This window comes from Condylostylus longicornis, unplaced genomic scaffold (assembly GCF_029603195.1).
Source record: "Condylostylus longicornis isolate FDR11 unplaced genomic scaffold, ASM2960319v2 ptg000084l, whole genome shotgun sequence".
NCBI classification, from domain to species: Eukaryota; Metazoa; Arthropoda; class Insecta; order Diptera; family Dolichopodidae; genus Condylostylus; species Condylostylus longicornis.
The window spans coordinates 4,194,359-4,214,605 of NW_026578052.1; the positions used below are offsets into that span (position 1 = coordinate 4,194,359).

General features: G+C 28.3%; 2 protein-coding genes across 3 annotated transcripts in view; both read left to right on the forward strand.

Moving 5' to 3' along the window:
* Positions 1-20,247, forward strand: part of LOC129613588 (uncharacterized) — a 149,581-nt gene that overhangs the window by 14,404 nt on the left and 114,930 nt on the right. The window lies entirely within an intron of this gene.
* Positions 14,194-19,456, forward strand: LOC129613589 (uncharacterized). The gene is made up of 4 exons (XM_055527720.1): positions 14,194-14,908; positions 15,023-18,896; positions 19,038-19,356; positions 19,412-19,456. Exons 1-4 carry the CDS (start codon positions 14,194-14,196, stop codon positions 19,454-19,456), a joined length of 4,953 nt encoding a protein of 1,650 aa, XP_055383695.1.

Genomic DNA, 20,247 nt, shown 5'->3' on the forward strand with positions numbered 1-20,247 from the left:
GGTTCTTGTTTTTGCTAAATTTAACCCGGAACACAAAATATTTTATTTTATTTTTTATTTTATTGCTAAAATATTATGTGTACATGTGGTAGCTGCTTATATGTCATATAATATATGTATATAATACATATATACAAGTTTTAAATTCTGGACCTAGATGATAAAAATTGTTTTGTAGCTTTTTTTTTTTATTGTGTTTTTCTTATGTGACTTTTTATAATCATCATCAGACAGAACAGAAATATTATGTTTTCCCATTCAAGTATAATTTTGCAGATTCTTATAGACTATATATATAACACTAATATGTATAACATTATATATAACATTATATATAACATTATATATATGTGTAGATATTATTTGTATAATATGATCACAAGCATTTATATACACCCAAACAATCTTATATACAAAATTGAACAAGATTTTCTAACATGTTATAATAATAATAGAAAATGTGCCTAACAGAATAACTAGAATAGCTAGAGCTAGTTTTTCAAAGAAAGAGTATATCTATACGAATATAACTGAGTAAAAGAGTAAGATTTTGATATTATATGAATGTACGTACAGTCTTGCTCATTAAAATAGCACACCATACAAAATTTCGAAAAAAAGTGTTTAGATTGTCAATAACTTGCATGTTCTTACATGCTCTAATATGATGTAGGTGAATTTTGTAATTTCAACACAAAGTCCAACTTTTGCATTAGATTTTTTTTTGTTTACCAATTTTGTTGCACTTTTTTCTTATATTTGTTTTTAACTGCACCGTTAGTCCTGTGCTCATTTAAATAGCACACTTTAATAAAGGAAGCTAATACACTATTACAAAACAATAATTGTTTCCGATTGTTATAAAATAATAAATTTGGAATTAAATTTGCTAGTTTGATACAATTTTTACTTTGGAATCATGGGTAGGTCAAAGCATATCAGCCCTGAAAAGAGATCGTGGATTTTAAAATTAAAATCCGAGAAAAAATCGGTTTCTGAAATTTCAAAAATTGTTGACTGCTCTAGACGTGCTGTTTATAATGCAATACAGTATTTCGCAACAAACAATACTTGTGAAAAAATAATACAACAGCGAAAACCCAGAAAAACAACTGCATGCGAGGATCGTTTGCTAATAAATATGGCGAAAAAGGACCCATTTATAACATCTGCGCAAATTAAATCTAAATTGGAACATGAACATAACGTGATAATTAGCCGCCCCACTATACGACGTCGTTTGAATGAAGTGCAATTAAAAGGGTCCATAGCACAAGCCAAGCCATTTGTTTCACAAAAAAATCTAAAGGCCAGAATTTTATTTGCAAAAACTTATGGCAAAAAAAGTGTAAACTTTTGGAAAAATATGCTTTGGTCGGATGAGTCTAAGTTTAATCGATTGGGATCTGACGGAAAAAAGCATGTTTGGCGTCCACCGAACCAAAAGTTCGATCCAAAGTACACTACAAAAACTGTGAAGCATGGCGGAGGTAATGTTATGGTGTGGGCAGCTTTTTCCTGGTATGGTCCTGGCCCGATTGTGCGAATAACTTCAAAGATGGATCGTTTTCTTTACAAATCAATATTGGAGCAGCATATGGAACCCTTTGCTGATGATAACATGCCATTGTCTTGGACATTTATGCATGACAACGATCCTAAGCACACATCCAATTTAGTAAAATCATGGCTTAATCAACAGAAAATTAACGTTTTGAGTTGGCCTGCTCAAAGCCCAGATCTGAATCCGATTGAGAATTTGTGGAATGATGTAGGCGCTTATGTACAAATAAAGAAACCAAAGAATTTGGAAGAATTATGGTCCGTTATAAAGGAAGGTTGGGAGTCCATTTCTCCAGAAAGATGTAGAGCTCTTGTGGAAAGTTTGCCAAGAAGATTGAATGCAGTCTTATCCAACCATGGTTACCCAACCAAATACTAAAAGACTGATGTAAAAAAAAAAATATTTTTTTTAAATATCGTCTTATTTTATTAACATTCTTATATGTGTGCTATTTTAATGAGCATCTGAATTTCAACTATTTTCAAAAAAGTATCATTTTTTATTGTTAATTCTTGTTTTTTGTTTCTTAAATGAAGTTAAGTTTTTCCTTTTAGTTGATTGAAATAAATTTATGTTATAATTTTTACAATATTACCTAAAATTTACGTTTTTTTTTAACGTTTTGAATTTTTTTTTAAAGTGTGCTATTTTAATGAGCAAGACTGTATATATACGTATATACAGAATGTATATTATGGGATTTTGTCACTAAATATAGTTAGTGGCTGGAGCTGGTTGTTTGCTCTATAAAAATATATAATATTAATGGACTTTATTTGTACAATCATATGTACAAATAGTGGGTTCATTTATTGAATTTCATTTTCCATTTTTATTTACTTGTTAGTTTGTGTTTTCCTTTCTCCATTTTTCGTCTACTTGTTATTTTCTTTTTTTTTTATTATTATTCTTAAATTTATGTTATACTAAGTAATATTGTCACCCATTGATATCACTTATACCATACATAAGTAAGTTTACTTTTTCTGCATACTCGTATATATATAAATAATATAACATATTAAATTTTTATGTATACAATATATAATTTATACTTTTTCGGGTTTCCGTGTCAACTATTTTAATTTTTTTTGCAAAATATTTTTAGTTTATAAGTCAAAAGTTCTTAAATATCTGGATTTTCTAAAAGGACAGTAATAACACAGTAATTTGTACTCTTTGTACAAGCTTATCAACAAAAATTGCTTACAAAACCGAATTTGAGTTTATAGCCCAATTAGCACAAGCGTGCTTTTATACTACCACCATTCATGGTTAACGGGTCGTCATCCAACGCTCGATTGCAGGTTGCCTATTTAAGTCAATCGGTCCTTTTGGATAATTGATACCTCGTCAAACCTCGCTACACTTACTTGATTCTCGTGACGTAGTCTGACCCCTTCCTTGAGTCCGACACTCACAGATATAAGTATAGTGAAAAACTGCATTCCTTCTGTCCATTTCCCGGAAGCTGCGACACGATGCATTAAAAAGCAATCACAGCCTATAGCACGTTCACCTAATATCCAGTGTCCCATATGTATTGTTATCAGGTTGGCTATGCTATCCCGAAACATCGCAAGGAGCCCCACCGATTTCCTAAGATCGTACTTTGGACAAACTTTCCCTGCTGGCTCGTATGCAGATAAAGCTTTCCACCTACGGTCACCGCACGATAGATAATGACTATAAATAAAATAAAGGTAAAGAATCAAGTGAAATAAAATTACTACAAAAATTTCTTCTCTTTTCGTATAAGCAGGAATTTTGACTAAATTTTTATTGAAGTAATATTGTCCTACAAATTTCTGAAGAGAAATTAAATTCATTTGACTACTTTGAATAATATTTTGAATTTTGAACAAAAGTCCAAAAATTTTACAAAAATTAATGCTTAGATATGGTAACTCTAATATTTGTGTTTGTGTGATTATGAAAATGAACATGAGCATAAATTTTGTATAAAATTTTCTCTAATTTCTGTCTATCGGAGCAAATCAAGAATCGAAGAATTTTCATGATTTTGCTTTCAATTTTTTTTTATGAACAATTTTCTTTTTTTAATTTCCAATTTCGGTTTTTATATGGTAGATATTTTGTTAAATACACCAGATCTCATTTACTTTTCTCTATTATTAAGAGATGGAAATATTTTTTTTTTTTTGGAAAATTGCTTGTTACATGGTTCAAAGCTTTGTTATTATTACGATATTGAGTGTAAAAAGAAGAAAACTATGAGATTTGCAACATATTTTTTTTTTTAAAGTTGCCATTTTTTTTTTGGTATATTAAATAAGTTTGTATAAAGAATGCTTTAAACTTGAGATAATCGATGTGGGAACAGCAACATATTTGTCGTTTTAGAAAAAAAAACATTTGCAATGTAAACGGAATTGCGGCAACTGTGTGGCAATGTTTTTATTTTTTTTTAAACTTTTGTTAATGTATTTTAAATAGTTTATAGTTGGTTGTTACGTCATGCATGTATATGTGTATGTGTTAAAATAAAATATTTTTTGATTAGTAGAATTGTATATTTCTACACCCAGGGTAACAGTGCACCGCTATAGCGTATAGAATATATTGTGTGTGGGGCGTGCATTTTGAAGCTGCTCTTAGGACGACAAGCAGCTTCTTTTCTCTGACGAGCGAGAGAATCACAATCTGATAGAAGGTGTACTGTAATCTTCTCATCTTCTCCGCAAAAACAGCAAGTATCTTTATTTTTCAGGCCCAGCGTACTTAATGGCTGACTAAGTTTTAAAAAAGTTGAATAAAATGTTTTTAATATTGGTATTTTTTCTTCTGTTATTGATGTTTTCAGTAAAATAACTCAAATCCAACTTTATTAATTTTGTATGATGACTTATTAATATTTGTTTGATTTTATAATAAAATCAATTTATTATTACTCTTCCTCCTTGATATAAAACTCTCTTAAATAAAATTATTTCATTATTCCATATAGCTGCACTCTCTCTTCCTCTCTTGAATATAATACTGTAAACTGCCCATAAATAATATTATACGTTTGCACATGTATGTATATATATACTGGGATTTGAAATACGAAAGCAATTGTGATGATTTTCAAAAATTACAACATTGTATAACAAAATTTTCGATTTTCTTCTATAGCAATTAATAATTGTAAATTTTTTAATAGTCATAATTTTAATTATTAAATTGAGTTCAAAGTTGAAAGTTTTGTTAATTCAATTTTTTTCAGAAATTCAAGAAATAATATTTTTGTTTCCCAATTTGAAATTGAGCTTCGTAATCAAAATTTGTCCTAAATATGGAAGTTTGGTGCTAGATGTTGTAGTAAATATCCTCAAAATATAAAATTAACTCAAAGAGAGTAATTATATACCTCTTATTTTGAAATGCGTTTAAATCTCTCATATTTCCAAGTATTTGTTTCTGGATCGCATCCTACAAAACCATTTTCAAGAAAGTACTCAAATTTAAATAAAAAATATCAAATAAATTATTCTTTTATATTATTATAACAATTTTTCAAAAACATCCTGTTATACATATAATCTACAAGAGAAAAAATATATGTATAAGAGTTTAATACCTTCTATTCTTACAATATTATCAACATTTGATGATGATTTTAATGAATAATATTGATATTATGATAATTGTAAATTGTATACGAGCAGTAGTACAGTTTTTATTTTTTGGTTATGATTTTATAGAAGAAAAAAAATTGGAAAGTATTATTTGAAAACAAAAAAAAAATTTATTTAGACCATTTATATACCACATCAATGTAAAATGTCTGAATAGACAAGATTAAGATATAAAAAATAAAAATTTTTTTTTTTAGTATTTTATATGCAATATAACATTTTTCATCATCTTAAAATCTCAAATAGCAAGTGAAATAAAGTAAAAGAGATAAAAACAAATACAGCAATAAAAGAAGGTGAAAAAATTTTCTCGTAAAATCACAGAAATATATGTATATGATTATGTACATGTGTGCTCGCTTGTAATTTTAATGTTATGTTTAGTTATTGCCTATTTTTAGGCGTGCAAAAAGGAAGACAAAAAAAAACAATTTAAACGTATTACCTTTATATTTGCTCTTTAAATTTCGAGTATAACAGTTATGATAAATTTGTAATTTCATTTATAATGCTTTAAAAAATGGGAGAATAATGAGAGTGTGAGGAGTTTTTAATGAATGAAAAGAGAGTAAGGGTCAATTTTTTAATTGGAATGCTAATATTTTGTGAAAAGGTACAGCATTTACCGTTGTAAATTAATAAAAGCAAATTGTTAAATAACATTTTTAAGTACAGAAGCGTTCTATTATTTCAGAAATTAATTTTAGTGATTAGCATAATCTTCACATTTTTATTATAAATTTCAGATTGTATTTTTATCTTGCCTATTTGAATACCTCAAGATTGCCTTGGTTATTTTGATATAATATAGTTTCTTATTTTTGCTATTCGTTTTGATATTTTTCTTTTTTTTTTTTGGAACATAAAATACTTGTTATCACCTGCTGTTAAGGAACAAAACAAAAAAGCAAGAACACCAAAAGAGGAAGAGAACCACATAAAAAATTCATGAAACTAAAATAAAGTTTTGACAATGATTTTCTTGTATAACATAATATTCTTGTTCTCTATTCAAGTATACATACATTTATGTCTGTATAACTATTATATTATAATACAAATTTACACGTGCATATGTAGCAACATAATATATTGAATGATAACATGTGCGTATATTATTTTCTCTATTTAAAATTTTGTATGAATGTACGTATGTTTATAAAATAAGTGACACAGTGACATGAAGTGGAATTTAATCAATAAAATGTTCAGATGTTGTAATGCATACGGTATGTTTTGTATATGTATACACTTATATACAATATTTCTTATATATATAATAATAGGTTGAATTTTATACGCATTCATACCATTTGTTTGAATGGATATTATATGGAACATTTATTTTGTGATTGGTAATTTTAATAATATATGAAAGTATATGTACATGTACTCAAGGTATAATTGATCACTTAAATATTATGTACCAAATATATACATACTCGTATAATAAATATGTAAATATATAATTAAATGTATTCACATATGTGTATGATTAAATAACATTTAAAATAATGTTTTGACACATAAACCCATAAACATGTATGTTATACAAAACCTACAAATATTTTTAAGATTTATTATAATTTTGTTCAATGAAAAAAAAAAAAAATTGTGGAAAAGATGGGGTAGTTCAGGGTTGTAGGTGATAGGATAAAAATATTTTAAAAAGTGGGTGTGTTGAATTTATTATAAGATAATCTTCAATTTTAATATCCCAATATGCTAATGCTCGTTATTATATTATATTTTTTTTTGATTTAATATAAGCACATATAGGAATATTGCGAATGATTATAAAAAATTTTATGGTCAATTTATTTACTTGAAGATTATAGGTCTATGTATAGGAATTTATTTTTTTCTATTCAAATATATTAAGGAAAGGAAGGAAGGAAAATATAAGGGCATTAAAGATAAGCAAAAAAGAAAATTAAGAATTTTTTAATATAAAAATATTTTCACGAAATGCTTTTTGTTTAATGATATTGCATTGACGATGATTATTGGAATTCATTAAATTATACTGGCAGGGAATAAAATTCAATTAATATTTAATATGAACATGTAACCACGTATATGATTAATATTTTAATGTTATGGAGATTTCATTGAATTTCAGATTTCAAAACATACAAGTTATTATATGCACATATGTAGTTATTTCGACTCCATAGCAGTGTTAGAAGAAAACTTTAAATGTGTATTCGCCTTCCGTACGTCTTCTACACAAGTTATTCGATTTATATTCCGTCTACGCGAAAACTATGAAATTTTCAAGTAGTGCTAAGATCAAAAACTGTTGTTTTTTTGTTAAAAAATCTTGGACAAGAACCATATTTTTTTGTCAAATAAATTTCAAGATATAGATTTTTCCCCCTTATGGAAATATTGGGAAAAGAGTAAGAACATATATCAAGTATACTGAACCTAATGCTGCTTCTCTTAGTATTATCTATTCTGTGAATTGAAAATTAATGAATTTGAAGTTGGTGTTATGTATGTTACATAATCCATTACATTTTACATAATATATAATTGATAAAATGCCATTTTTTTACAAAAATTAAAAATATATTTTGTAAAGTTTTGAATAATTTTTAAAAAATTATTTGATATGTAGTAGATTAGTAGAGAGATAATCGGATTATCAATGACATTGCATAGGTCATTATTAAAACAAAAGGGTGATTCAGCGATATACCTATAATGTAGATTTGGTTACTTATAATATAAAACAATTGTCACATTTTAACATAACATTTCATGCCACCTATATTAAAATTTTATAACAATTTTAATAATGAAAATATAGAACACAATAAAGTATATAGAGTATAAAAACAGAGCTGTCATTAAAATTTTATCATTGAAATTATGTAATAATTTATAAAATTATGTTCACGTATTTTATATTATAGAAAATTTGTAAAAAAAAATTTAATATGTCTAAAATATAGTGTAAAAAAATTTTTATGTTTTTTTTGATTTATGCAAAATTTGTGATATTTAAAGTTTATTATACACTCGTAGTTTATTTGCTTTATAGAAATTTTAAATGCATTTCATGAAAAATTATAAGATACATGTACATATATGTTTGAGGAAATTTAGTATATACGATTTAACAATATAGAAGAATATAATTAAAATTTTTATATTCATAGGTAAGTGTACTGAATGTTATACTTTCATATGTTATACAAAACTAAATGATTCTCATTTAAAAATATCTAAAACATGTTTTGGTTATGCTTTCGTTAGGTCTATATGTAATTAAATACAATAATATGTAGAACTATATACTTTATTATTTAAATATTTAATTAAAAGAAATTGCATAACATAATAATAATAGGTCAATTACGTACATATGTATACAATTTAAAAAATTATAAATTTGAAAAAGTAAATATTATGCTACATTTCAAATATAATTAAAACCTATTGCCAAAAAATAAATACGACAATTTAAAATTTTCAAATTAAATGTTATAGAAATGCAAGAAATACTATAGAAATAGAATAATAGGTTAAAAAAAATTCAATTTAATAACAAAATATATGACAACCATCAACTTTTTATATACATGATAGAGTCAATGTGATGAACTTGCTATTGTAAACAGGACTTCAGCCCCTTCATCTCTTCTACAGATCGGGACGTCATTTACTGCACATGTACTTTCTTTCCATACATGTTGTACATTTTTTCTCATTTACCATAAGACACTCTATTTTTCAATATGAGGCAATATTTTTTCCATTATCTACATATGTATTACAAATTGTTACTAATGCATACTTTTAGGAGTAGCAAATTTTAGATCCCTACGTATCACGCTCGATATTGCTTAATTGCAGTGATCAGACGCGAATGTAATATATCAGTTGACAGTAATAGTATCTAAATAGTATTTGGTAGGAGTTTTAGTGTTACTACTATTGCATACTTTTAGGATTAACAGTATTTAGGTAGTATATTATACATACAAAGTAGACCAAATGTAATTATTACTATTAAATATCTTTTTAGACTTCATTATTTTCAAAATAGGATCGAAAAATCATATTACTTTTATAGTAAAAATATTCTAGTATTCAAATTTTTACTATAATTTTGCTATTCTAATTTAATTAACATAATTTAGTTTTGTATTAATTTTCTGGTATGAATTCTCGTATGTAATTAGAGTAAAACATCTATTTAGCAACATTTTCAATTTACTCTTATAATAGTGGCAAGAATTTAATAAATTAATGTACACTTAACAAAATATTTATGATAATTTCTTGGTAGATATTATTTGCTAAACACAGAATAGATTTCCATAAAACCAAAATTATTAAAATAAACATATAAAATTGTTAAAGAATTTAAAATATGACGGTGGAAAAATATGTGCATTCTCATTAGTTTATATTGTAGATATACATGGGTCATAAAATGGAAATTTTCCATTAAAATTAAATATTTGGGGGGGAAAAAAAAGATATTTAAATTATACAAGTTTAGATGCTTTGTTTTTTAATTTTCTTTTCTGTTTTTTTTTTTTATTTTGTGGAAAATAGTTTAAATTATTTTAAAATTCATTTATATTTTTACCATAATTTATGGTATTTACATTATAATATAGTCATCTGCAGTAGTATATTTATTTAAAATAGATATTTATAATTTAAAATTGTCGTTTCCTGCTGCCTCACTTTATCTATATATAAACATAGAGTTTGTATATTGGAGTAAATAAATGATAATTTAATTTATTGGAAATAGATATGATAATTTTATAAGGATATTTTAACATTTTCCATTTGTTAAACTAATAAATATAAATATTAATAACATAATAATGGTTATGGTTTTTTTTTTGACATAATTAACCAGATTGAAATTTAAATTAATTTTTTATTGTCCAAAATTTCTTTTATTTCAAAATGAATAATTAAGTATGCTAACATGTAATTATAATTTTAGACTATAGATTTTTAAGGGAGTTGAATGGGGGCAAGAGGAATAGAATTCCTCGTCGAGCTATCGCAGCCATTCACTATACTTATTGTTGCCGACCGCTTATAATATAAAATTGGAGATATCGCTAAGTGAATTGAAAAGCAGTTCTTGAATACTTAGGAAAATACTCTGTTCCTAATAATTCAATTCAGTATCCTGAATACTGAGTTCAAAACAATTTGATACCTTTGATAGGAATATTTTGTGAGAATTGCTCCTGATTCTTCTAACAAAAAGTCTTTGGTTTAACGAAAATTTAACAGCAGGTTTTGAATTCAAACTTATATTATATAATAAGGTTTTCCTCTTCATCACGAGGTACATTGAAGGTTCCCAAATTGCAACTCTGTGAGATGACAAGAAATAAAGAAGTGAAAGCAGTTCCAATTTTTATGTTAGAAAATTTTTCTCTCTCTTTCTGTTTAATTTTTTAAGGACAAAATTTTTTTTAGGGAAAACAAAAAGATTTCTTAATTTTTTTTTTTAAATTGCTACAATTTCCAAAATTTCTTCAAATCTGAATGTGCCAAATATTCAAAAATAAATTATTATTATTTATTTTTACATTTATTTGTTGTTGTTTTTATTGCCATTGTTGTGGTATTGTTATGAAACATAATAGTTTTTCTTTAATCTTTTTGTAATTTATAAGAAAAAAAAAAAAAAAAAAAAAAAAGGAGAGAAAAGACCTACATAAATAATTCCAAATATTTTTGCATAATTTTTTTTTTCCTTTTTCTTAAGAGCAAGTGAATTATATTGCAATTTATTCTGTAAATGAATTTAGTATTTTTTCGAAAATTCTTTAGAATTGAAAATTTTCAAATATATGTTTTAGAAAATCTACACAAATATATAAGAGCCTAAGATTATGTAATTGCGATTAGAGCAAAATTTCGAAAGATTTGGTTTTGCTGTACAGATAATATTGTTTTTTCCTGTAAACTTTTATATTGTATAAGTTATACCATGCTATTCTACTCACAGTCTCTGTGATACTCTCCTTTAATATCTTTAACAATCTAGATGTGATATAGTTGAATTAAGCCGTATCGGACCATCGAAATCGAGTTGAAATTATATTCCGAAATATTCTGAAGCAACAAAATATACAACAACAATGATTAACAAATTACATTCCGAGGTATTCCGAAATATTTCGATTAAAATAAATGGCATTATTATTAAAATTCAAAATGAATAAGTTTTTAGAAGTAAAACTCTTCTCCTCAAAATTATTTTCGTATGCACAATTATCCAGAAGTTCTTCAGATTTTTGGAGAGCAATATTTCATTCTGAGATTTTCATTCAATTTGTAGGGTAGGTAGGGTAGAGCGTTGATCATTTTTTTTTCTAAATATTAGAGTAGCTTGAGTAGTCCTTAAAAAGTTAAATTATCAAAATTTTAATTGACCTCTTTTCGTATGCAAAAGGTCCTATTTACATTTGTGCTAATAATCAAAACTTTATCTGTACATTCTAACCAAAGTAACAAAAAAAAATAATCAAAGCCAACTTTCACTCTTATTCGATATTTTTAGAATTATTGTTGATGGGCTCATATTATAATTTGAATAAATTAATTCTTAAAAAGTTTTTACATGACTTGTATATCTGCATTACAAATTTTTAATACATAAAAATTTTGAATACTTTACAAGAGAATATTCTAATTTTAAACATTCAAAATTAAAAACTAATTTAAAATTTTCCCAAAAATTAAAAGAAAAAATTGATTAACTTATTTACATTAAAATTAACAAAAAAAAAAAATACACAAGTCTTAATAATATATTCTAAATCTGTACATATAAAGATGAAGGAACACATAATACTCTAAATATGTAGTATGTGTACCCTTACCAACATTTATATAAGAGTTCCAAACGACAAAAAAAAAAATCCTTTATTAAATTCTCCAAGTGTTAAATAACATTATTAAACATTCAAATATAGTTGTAAAGTTGCCTAAAGTGTAGAAATGTAAGGTGTTAGTTTTTACGTAAACTCATGTATGTAGCTTTGAAATACACGACAACACAACAAACACCTATTTGTTATTCAACATCATAATATAAGAGTTTATTACTTCTTTTTAAGCATACAACACTACACATCAATTCCCTCTTGGTCTCGTACTTTCTCTCTCTATAAAATAACAATAAATAAAAATAAGAGACATAAACGGAACGCAAATATACGTAGCAAGTTTACAAAATAGAATAAGAATATTTATAAAAGTAGGTATATAATAAAGAGTTGAATTTGCTTACGTGCTCTATTTGTTCATTTTCACCTTCTGACTTCTTGATGCTTATTCAGAGTTCAGAGTGTTCCTTATTTATTATTTTATTTCATTGCTTTTTGTTATGACATTTTTCACCTTCCGGCAAGAATTTGTTTTAAATCATAAAAAATGTATAACTATTTAATCAAAAAACTATGCAGTTAATTGTATAAAAAATTGTTAAAATAAATAGTTTTGTCCTTTTTTGTTTTGTTAATGATTGCTGTTGTTATTTATTTTACGAAAGATTCTTAAATGTTAGTTTAATGTAAATGAGAAAAGACACTGGTTAGTCAGTGTAGAGTGTATGTTTAGAGAATGCTGGTAATTATTAAATATTTTTAGTAACTTTTAACCCTGTAATATAATAAATGTGCCATTTTACTATCACTACCTCGTGAAAAGAACAGGCCGTCTTAGATAAAGCTCTTGTAATCGTACAAGTGGAATCTTCGATGTTAATCCTCGACATCTCGACCAGTGAAAAATAGTCTCCCTCTTGTCCATTTCCCGGCAGCTGTAACACGTCATATTGATAAGCTACGAAATCGTCCTGTGTACATCGTCAGGAGTCCATTCGATTTTCTAAGATCTTATTTTGGCTACATTTTTTTTGATGTCCCCAATGTTAACAGGGCCTTTCACCTGCGTTCGCTGCAAACCAAATACCTATTAATCGCAAATTCGAGAACAACATTTCATTTTATTTAAACATTAATTGATTTCACTTTGCTTCATTGGAGAATGTATACCTAGACGTGTTTTAGAATTAACACCTACCTACATAAATTATGAGAGTTGTCACTTTTTTTTATCGTTTCCTATTGTAAAGATTCTCCAGATTATCCATTCCTATTGTAAAGATATTTCAGCCGCACTTTTAAAATTACAATCAATTTGTTTGTTTAAGACGCAACAACAACCAGTTATCAATGCACATGTCAATTTTAGAAAGTTACTATTTAGTTAATTTTGTATTTTTAGAAACCTTAACAATAAAAGGGATAAGAGCAATAGATAATAAATTATGTTTATGAGAGAAATCTTTACTAGTAACATATTACAATCATATATTTGTATAATGTCTACAATATGATAAGGATATGACAATTTTTAGTATGTATTACGAAGTGTAAAGATTATACAAATAGGGACGATTTAAAAATAGATTCATCTGTTGCGACCGTCATAAAATTATCAATTTTGGTTATGTGTAAATATTTGGGCTCAATAGATATCTGTGTGTAATATGATTTTTAATTGTATTGTTACATATTGTAAATAAAATATTCTTTGTAATTTAAATAAAACTTATAATAACGTAAAACTAATAGTTTAAAAATAAATTGGAGTAGGGATACGTTGGATTGTAAATTTAGTATATAAGTCTTAATATGTAGAAAATAAAGAGGAGTTAAATAAAGATTGAAGAACAAGGAGTATTGTTTTTCATTTTTAACATCAAATATTCTGAGCAATCATATCAATTCATTAAATTTTGGTTACCAAATTTACCCTGTGTTGATATATTGTTCAGAATTTCAAACAAGATTTAACATTTTGGTGACCCCGACGTGATCTGGTCAACGTTAATACAACACGACAAGCATCGTGTATTTAAGAGGTCAGATCAGCATCAAGTAATCATAATAAAAGAAGTAGTCACGACTAGTTACGAGAAGTAAAATGGAGTCAGCAGCTGCAAGTCAAAGTAAAATTATTAAGCAATTGAAGGAAGTATATGGTCAATATACGAAGCTACCCGAAGAAAGGAAGACCGAAAAGTTAATCCAAGACAAATTGGAAAAAGTAGAGCATCTATGGGCATTGTTTGAAAAAGGTGATGATGACATCAGAGCCAAGTTCGAAAAAGAAAGAGGTCATTTATATTTCACAGAAGAGTGTTATAAAAATGTACAAGAATATTACAAAAAAATCAAGACTGAATTTGATCAGAAATTGCAAGACTTAAACCTAAACAAAGCAGGTGTTCTAGAAATCAAAGATGTTATGCAAAAACCAGAGCATGTTATTGAGAATCCAGAATTACAAAAATTAATCTGGATTTGTCAACGAAAACAGCAGCGATTGAATTACATGTTACAAAAAATTGTAATTCAGAATCAGCACGATAACTATTACAAGAGCAAATTAGACGAATTAAAAAATTTATGGCAAGAAATAAAAAATGACGATATCGAAATTGCTGGAATGATAAGAAATCCAGAAGAAGCTGGATATGACGTTGTAAAAGTACTTGAATTGGAAGAAGAAGTTCAAGACATGATAATAAGTTTACAAAAAAACGTGAAATTACAACCTCAAGATTCAGTAAGTCAAGTAAGCAAAGAGGTGACACCTAGCATCAAACTTCCAAGTATCGATATTCCGAAGTTTGATGGTGATTACTGCAAATGGATACAATTTAAAGATATGTTTTGTCAGATGATAGATGGACAAAAATCACTAAAAAATACAGAGAAAATGTGGTATTTAAAAATGAATTTAACGGGAGAAGCAGAGAGGTATATAAGACATCTTACAATAACAGATGCAAATTATTCTGTAGCTTGGAAGCTATTAGAAGAGAGATACAATAATACAAGGTTACTAGTAACAAACATTTTGGATAAGTTAATAGGACAACCAAGTATTGTACCTGGGTCAAGTAAATCAATTAAAGGACTATTTAACACAACACAAGAATGTATTATGATGTTAGAAAATTTAGAATTGGAAGTTTACAATAATTGGGATCCAATTCTATTACATATTTTAATGAAGAAACTTGACAAAGACACTCATGTGCTATATGAGCAATCTTTACAATGTACCAAGGACCTACAGAGTCTACAAGAGTTTCTCACGTTTATTCAAGCAAGATTTCAAGCGCTAGAAGCTATAGGTGATAGTAGAGACAAGTCAACAAAACTCAAGAAAACGGCTTACGTAACAACAGGAGTAATTTTGAATAGTAACAGTGAATGTTTAGTATGTAAAGAGAAACATTCATTATTTAACTGTTCAAAGTTTTTAGAAATGACGCCCCAAGAAAAAGGTTTATGTGTAAGGAAGCACAATTTATGCACAAATTGCTTTAAGAAAGGCCACTTTTGGAAAAAATGTGTTTTGAGTAACTGTAGAAAATGTCAGCAAAAGCACAACACATTGATTCATGATCTATACAAAAAAGAAGTTAGTCAAGGTTCCACTACAAAACAACAAGCGACAGTAAATATATCAATGTCAGAGGTTGAACCTGAAAAATATGTAATTTTGGGAACGGCAATAGTTCAAGTACTTGATAAGGCAAACAATCCAGTCGAATGTCGAGTATTATTAGACTCTGGTTCACAGGTAAACCTCATCACGGAACGTCTTCAGAAAAAATTAGGTTTGGATGCAATAGGGGAAAGTTTGGACATTCATGGTGTAGGAAACTGTCAAGTTCAATCTAGAAGTCGACTGAATGTGAAAATTATGTCAAAAACAAGTATGTTTGATACGAGCATTGAGGCTAATGTGATAAGATCAATAACTACTTGTCAACCGCAAAAATATATTGACATATCACAGTGGCCAATACCAGCGTCAATAAAGTTAGCTGATCCACAATTTAATAGTCCGCAGAAAGTGGATATGCTACTCGGCGTTGAGATGTATGCAGAATGTGTGAACGGGGGCCAATTAAAACTGGGAGCAAATTTACCGATATTACAAAAAACAGTATTCGGCTGGATGATTCTTGGTAAAGTGACACAACAGAATCAAACCAATAATTTTGTTGGAATAACCAACATTCAACTAAATGAACAATTAAATAAGTTTTGGGAAATTGAGAAAATTCCAGAAAAGAGAATCATGAATGCATCAGAGAAAAGATGTGAAGAATATTTCAAAAACACTGTGTATAGAGAAGAATCAGGACGCTTTGTTGTAAGTTTACCAATAACTAGTTCAGATAGCTTATTAGGAAATTCAAAAAATATAGCAATGCGAAGATTTTTAAACTTGGAAGGCAAACTGTCAAAAAATGTGAACCTAAGAAATGAATACATTCAGTTCATGAGGGAATATGCAGAATTGAAACATATGGAAGAAGTGAAAGAAAATGAAATTCCTGATATCCATTATTTTATGCCGCATCATGGTATAATCAAGCCATCGAGCAGCACTACTAAATTACGGGTAGTTTTTGATGCTTCATGTAAAACAACGAGTAATCTTTCGTTAAACGACATTATAATGAAGGGTGCAAAAGTACAGCATGATTTATTTGACATTTTACTTCGTTTTAGAAAACACAAATACGTTTTTACTGCCGACATCAAACAGATGTACAGGCAGATTAAGGTGGTACCAGAAGATCAGCATCTACAGTTAATACTGTGGAGAGAAAATCCACAAGAAAATATCAAATATTATCGTTTAACGACAGTAACGTATGGTACTAGAACAGCTCCGTACTTGGCAACTCGATGCCTTAAACAATTATCAGAAGATGAAGCAGTAAAATATCCTGAAGGTGCTAAAGCAATGAATGATTTCTATGTAGATGACGTCATAACAGGTTGTGATACTAAAGTTGGAATAATTGAAATGAAAAACCAACTAAAACAGATGCTCGGTTCAGCTCAATTTCAATTACATAAATGGGCATCTAATGATTACAGAATTATAGAAGAAATTCCAACAACACAAAGAGAAGAAGAGAAAACGTTCAATGATGAAGAATCTACATACATAAAAACATTGGGGCTATCATGGCAGCCAAGCATGGATACTTTTGCTTTTACAACACCATGTTCACAAACAGAAGGCTCACAGAAGTGGACGAAAAGGAAGATAGTATCTGAAGCTGCTACACTATTCGATCCTTTGGGTCTTTTAAATCCAATAATAATTAAAGCAAAAATGATAATTCAACAATTATGGATAAATGGTAGTGACTGGGATACGGAAATTGCAGAAGATTTAAAAGATGAATGGGTAAATTATCGTCACAACTTAGCCGCATTAAAACATTTGAAGATAAAACGTCACGTATTTGGAGATAAAATGTCATCTAGAATCGAATTGCATGCTTTTTCAGACGCAAGTGAAAAGGCATTTGGAGCAGTAGTTTATGTACGATCTATTGATGTTTCTGGCACAATTACAAGTAAAATGCTATGTTCAAAATCACGCGTGGCTCCTAAAAAAATATTAACAATTCCAAGATTGGAGCTATGCGCCGCCAAATTAGCAGTAGAATTGATGATCAAAGTGAAAGAAGCATTTCAAGTAAAAGCAGATGCAACATACTATTGGACAGACTCTCAGATTATTTTATCGTGGATAAAAAGTGAGTCTTCAGCATTTAAAATATTTGTTGCGCACCGAGTAGCATTTATTCAAGAATTTACTAGAATACAAGAATGGAATTATGTCAACACAAAAAGTAACCCGGCAGATTTGATTTCTAGAGGAACAACAGCTGATAAATTAATGGATTCCGAATTATGGTGGTGGGGTCCTTCATTTTTCAGAGAAAATGAGGCAGACTGGTCTGAAAGACAAGTAAATATTATAAGACTGCAAGAAGAAGAAAGACAGGTGACAGTTCTAATAAATCAAGCTGTTCAAAAACAAGAAAAACACCCACTTCATTTAATTGACCATCATAACTGCTTTAAATTTCTTCAAAGAACTATGGCATACATCTTACGAGCAATAAATACATTTAAGAATGGCACACATAAGAATGATAATAAATGGCTCACAACAGATGAGTTAAATGAAGCCTTATTAGAAATAATTAGAGAAGTTCAAAGAAATCATTTTCAAGAAGAACTCAAAGATTTGAAAAATAAAACATTAGTAAGACCACATAGTCGATTGTCTTCACTAACACCATTTATCGATTGCGATGACATCATACGAGTAGGGGGAAGATTAAACAACGCTGCAGTTAACGAATTTGCAAAACATCCTATTGTGCTTCCAGGTACAGACATTGTGTCAAAATTACTTATGAATCACCTACACATTCAACATTTGCATGCCGGACCGTTGGCATTATTAGCCATTTCCAGACAGAGATATTGGATTTTACAAGGCAGACAATTGTCTAGAATTGTTGTTAGTCAATGTGTATTATGTGCAAGAGCCAAACCTCAAATGTATACGCAATTAATGGGAGATTTACCAGAAGCTCGAGTGTTGCCAGAAAGAGCATTTTGTAATACAGGCGTCGATTTTTGTGGGCCTATATTAACTCATTTTCACGTACGAGGTAAAAAGCCCCAAAAAACTTATATAGCTGTATTTTGTTGTTTTAGTACAAAGGCTATACACATGGAAGTAGTATCAGACCTAACAACTGATGGGTTTATTGGAGCGTTAAAAAGGTTTATTTCGAGAAGAGGACTATGCAAAAATATTTATTGCGACAACGCTACCAATTTTGTTGGAGCAAAAAATAAATTGAATGAATTATATGAAATATTTAAATCAGAAAAAGAAAAAACCACAATATATAATAACTGTAGCGCCAAGGGGATACAGTTTCATTTTGCTCCACCAAGATCACCGCATTTTTCTGGATTGTGTGAAGCGGCAGTTAAATCAGTTAAAACGCTGCTAAAAAGTATTCTTGTGTCAGCTTCTCTAACATTTGAGGAACTATGTACAGTAACAGCTGAAGCAGAAGCCATTTTGAACTCAAGACCACTGACACCACTTTCGTCAAATCCGAATGATTTATCAGTACTTACCCCAGGTCACTTTCTAATAGGTGAACCATTGACATCACTTCAAGAACCAAATAAATATACTCAAAATCTGTCATCATTGTCAAGATGGAAACTAGTTGCAGCTATTAGACAAGAATTTTGGAAAAGATGGACAAACGAATATTTACTAGAGCTACAACATAGATATAAATGGAAAACATCAACAGAAAATATAAAACCGGGATTAATTGTAATTATGAAAGAAGAAAATTTACCCCCGTTGAAGTGGCCAATAGCAAGAATTATAGAAGTTATCAAGGGTAAAGATAATTTGGTAAGAGTAGCTGTTGTAAAAACAGCACACGGAACATATAAAAGAGCAATTCACAATTTAGCTCCGTTACCAATAGAGAGTTCCGATACTCAATTAACATCACCTGAGAGTTCTAAACGAAAATTAGAAAAAACAGATGAGAATACAAAGGCGAAATGGAAAAAAGGGAATAAATATTCATCACATACAACATTATTTATGATCTTGGCATTAGTATTCTTACCGTTAGTAGTATTTGGATCTTCAGTACCTTATCAAATTACACAACTTAACAATAGCGGTGTATACTTCGAGAAATTAGGGGAGGGACAACTTATTGCAACTAATTGGAACTTAGTAGTATATCACAATATGAGTGATTATTGGAATTACAACAAGGCCATTATAGAAGGTATAAACCAAATGACAAGTATAGCAGACACAATGAATGAAAAAGAACTATCAATGTTAATATTAGATCGGTTCAAACATAAACTTCAAGAACTACATGAAAGAAATCAACTCTTGTTCCCAACCACCGTCAGTCAGCAGCGTTCCAAACGAGGACTAATCAACATAGCAGGCAACATTGCAAATAAATTATTTGGAGTTCTAGATGATGAATACGCAGAAAAAATAGAAAAAATTATGGGAGAATTTGAGAACAAACAAACAAAATCCTTTCATATGATTCAAAATCAAACGTCAATCATT

What these genes read in the sequence shown, in the direction of transcription:
- LOC129613589 (XM_055527720.1), top strand. Translation starts at nt 14,194, where the DNA reads ATGGAGTCAGCAGCTGCAAGTCAAAGTAAAATTATTAAGCAATTGAAG. An exon ending in CGATATTCCGAAGTTTGATG is followed by an intron (nt 14,909 to 15,022) that starts GTGATTACTGCA and finishes ATTTAACGGGAG; the next exon opens with AAGCAGAGAGGTATATAAGA. An exon ending in CATTGTCAAGATGGAAACTA is followed by an intron (nt 19,357 to 19,411) that starts GTTGCAGCTATT and finishes AATATTTACTAG; the next exon opens with AGCTACAACATAGATATAAA.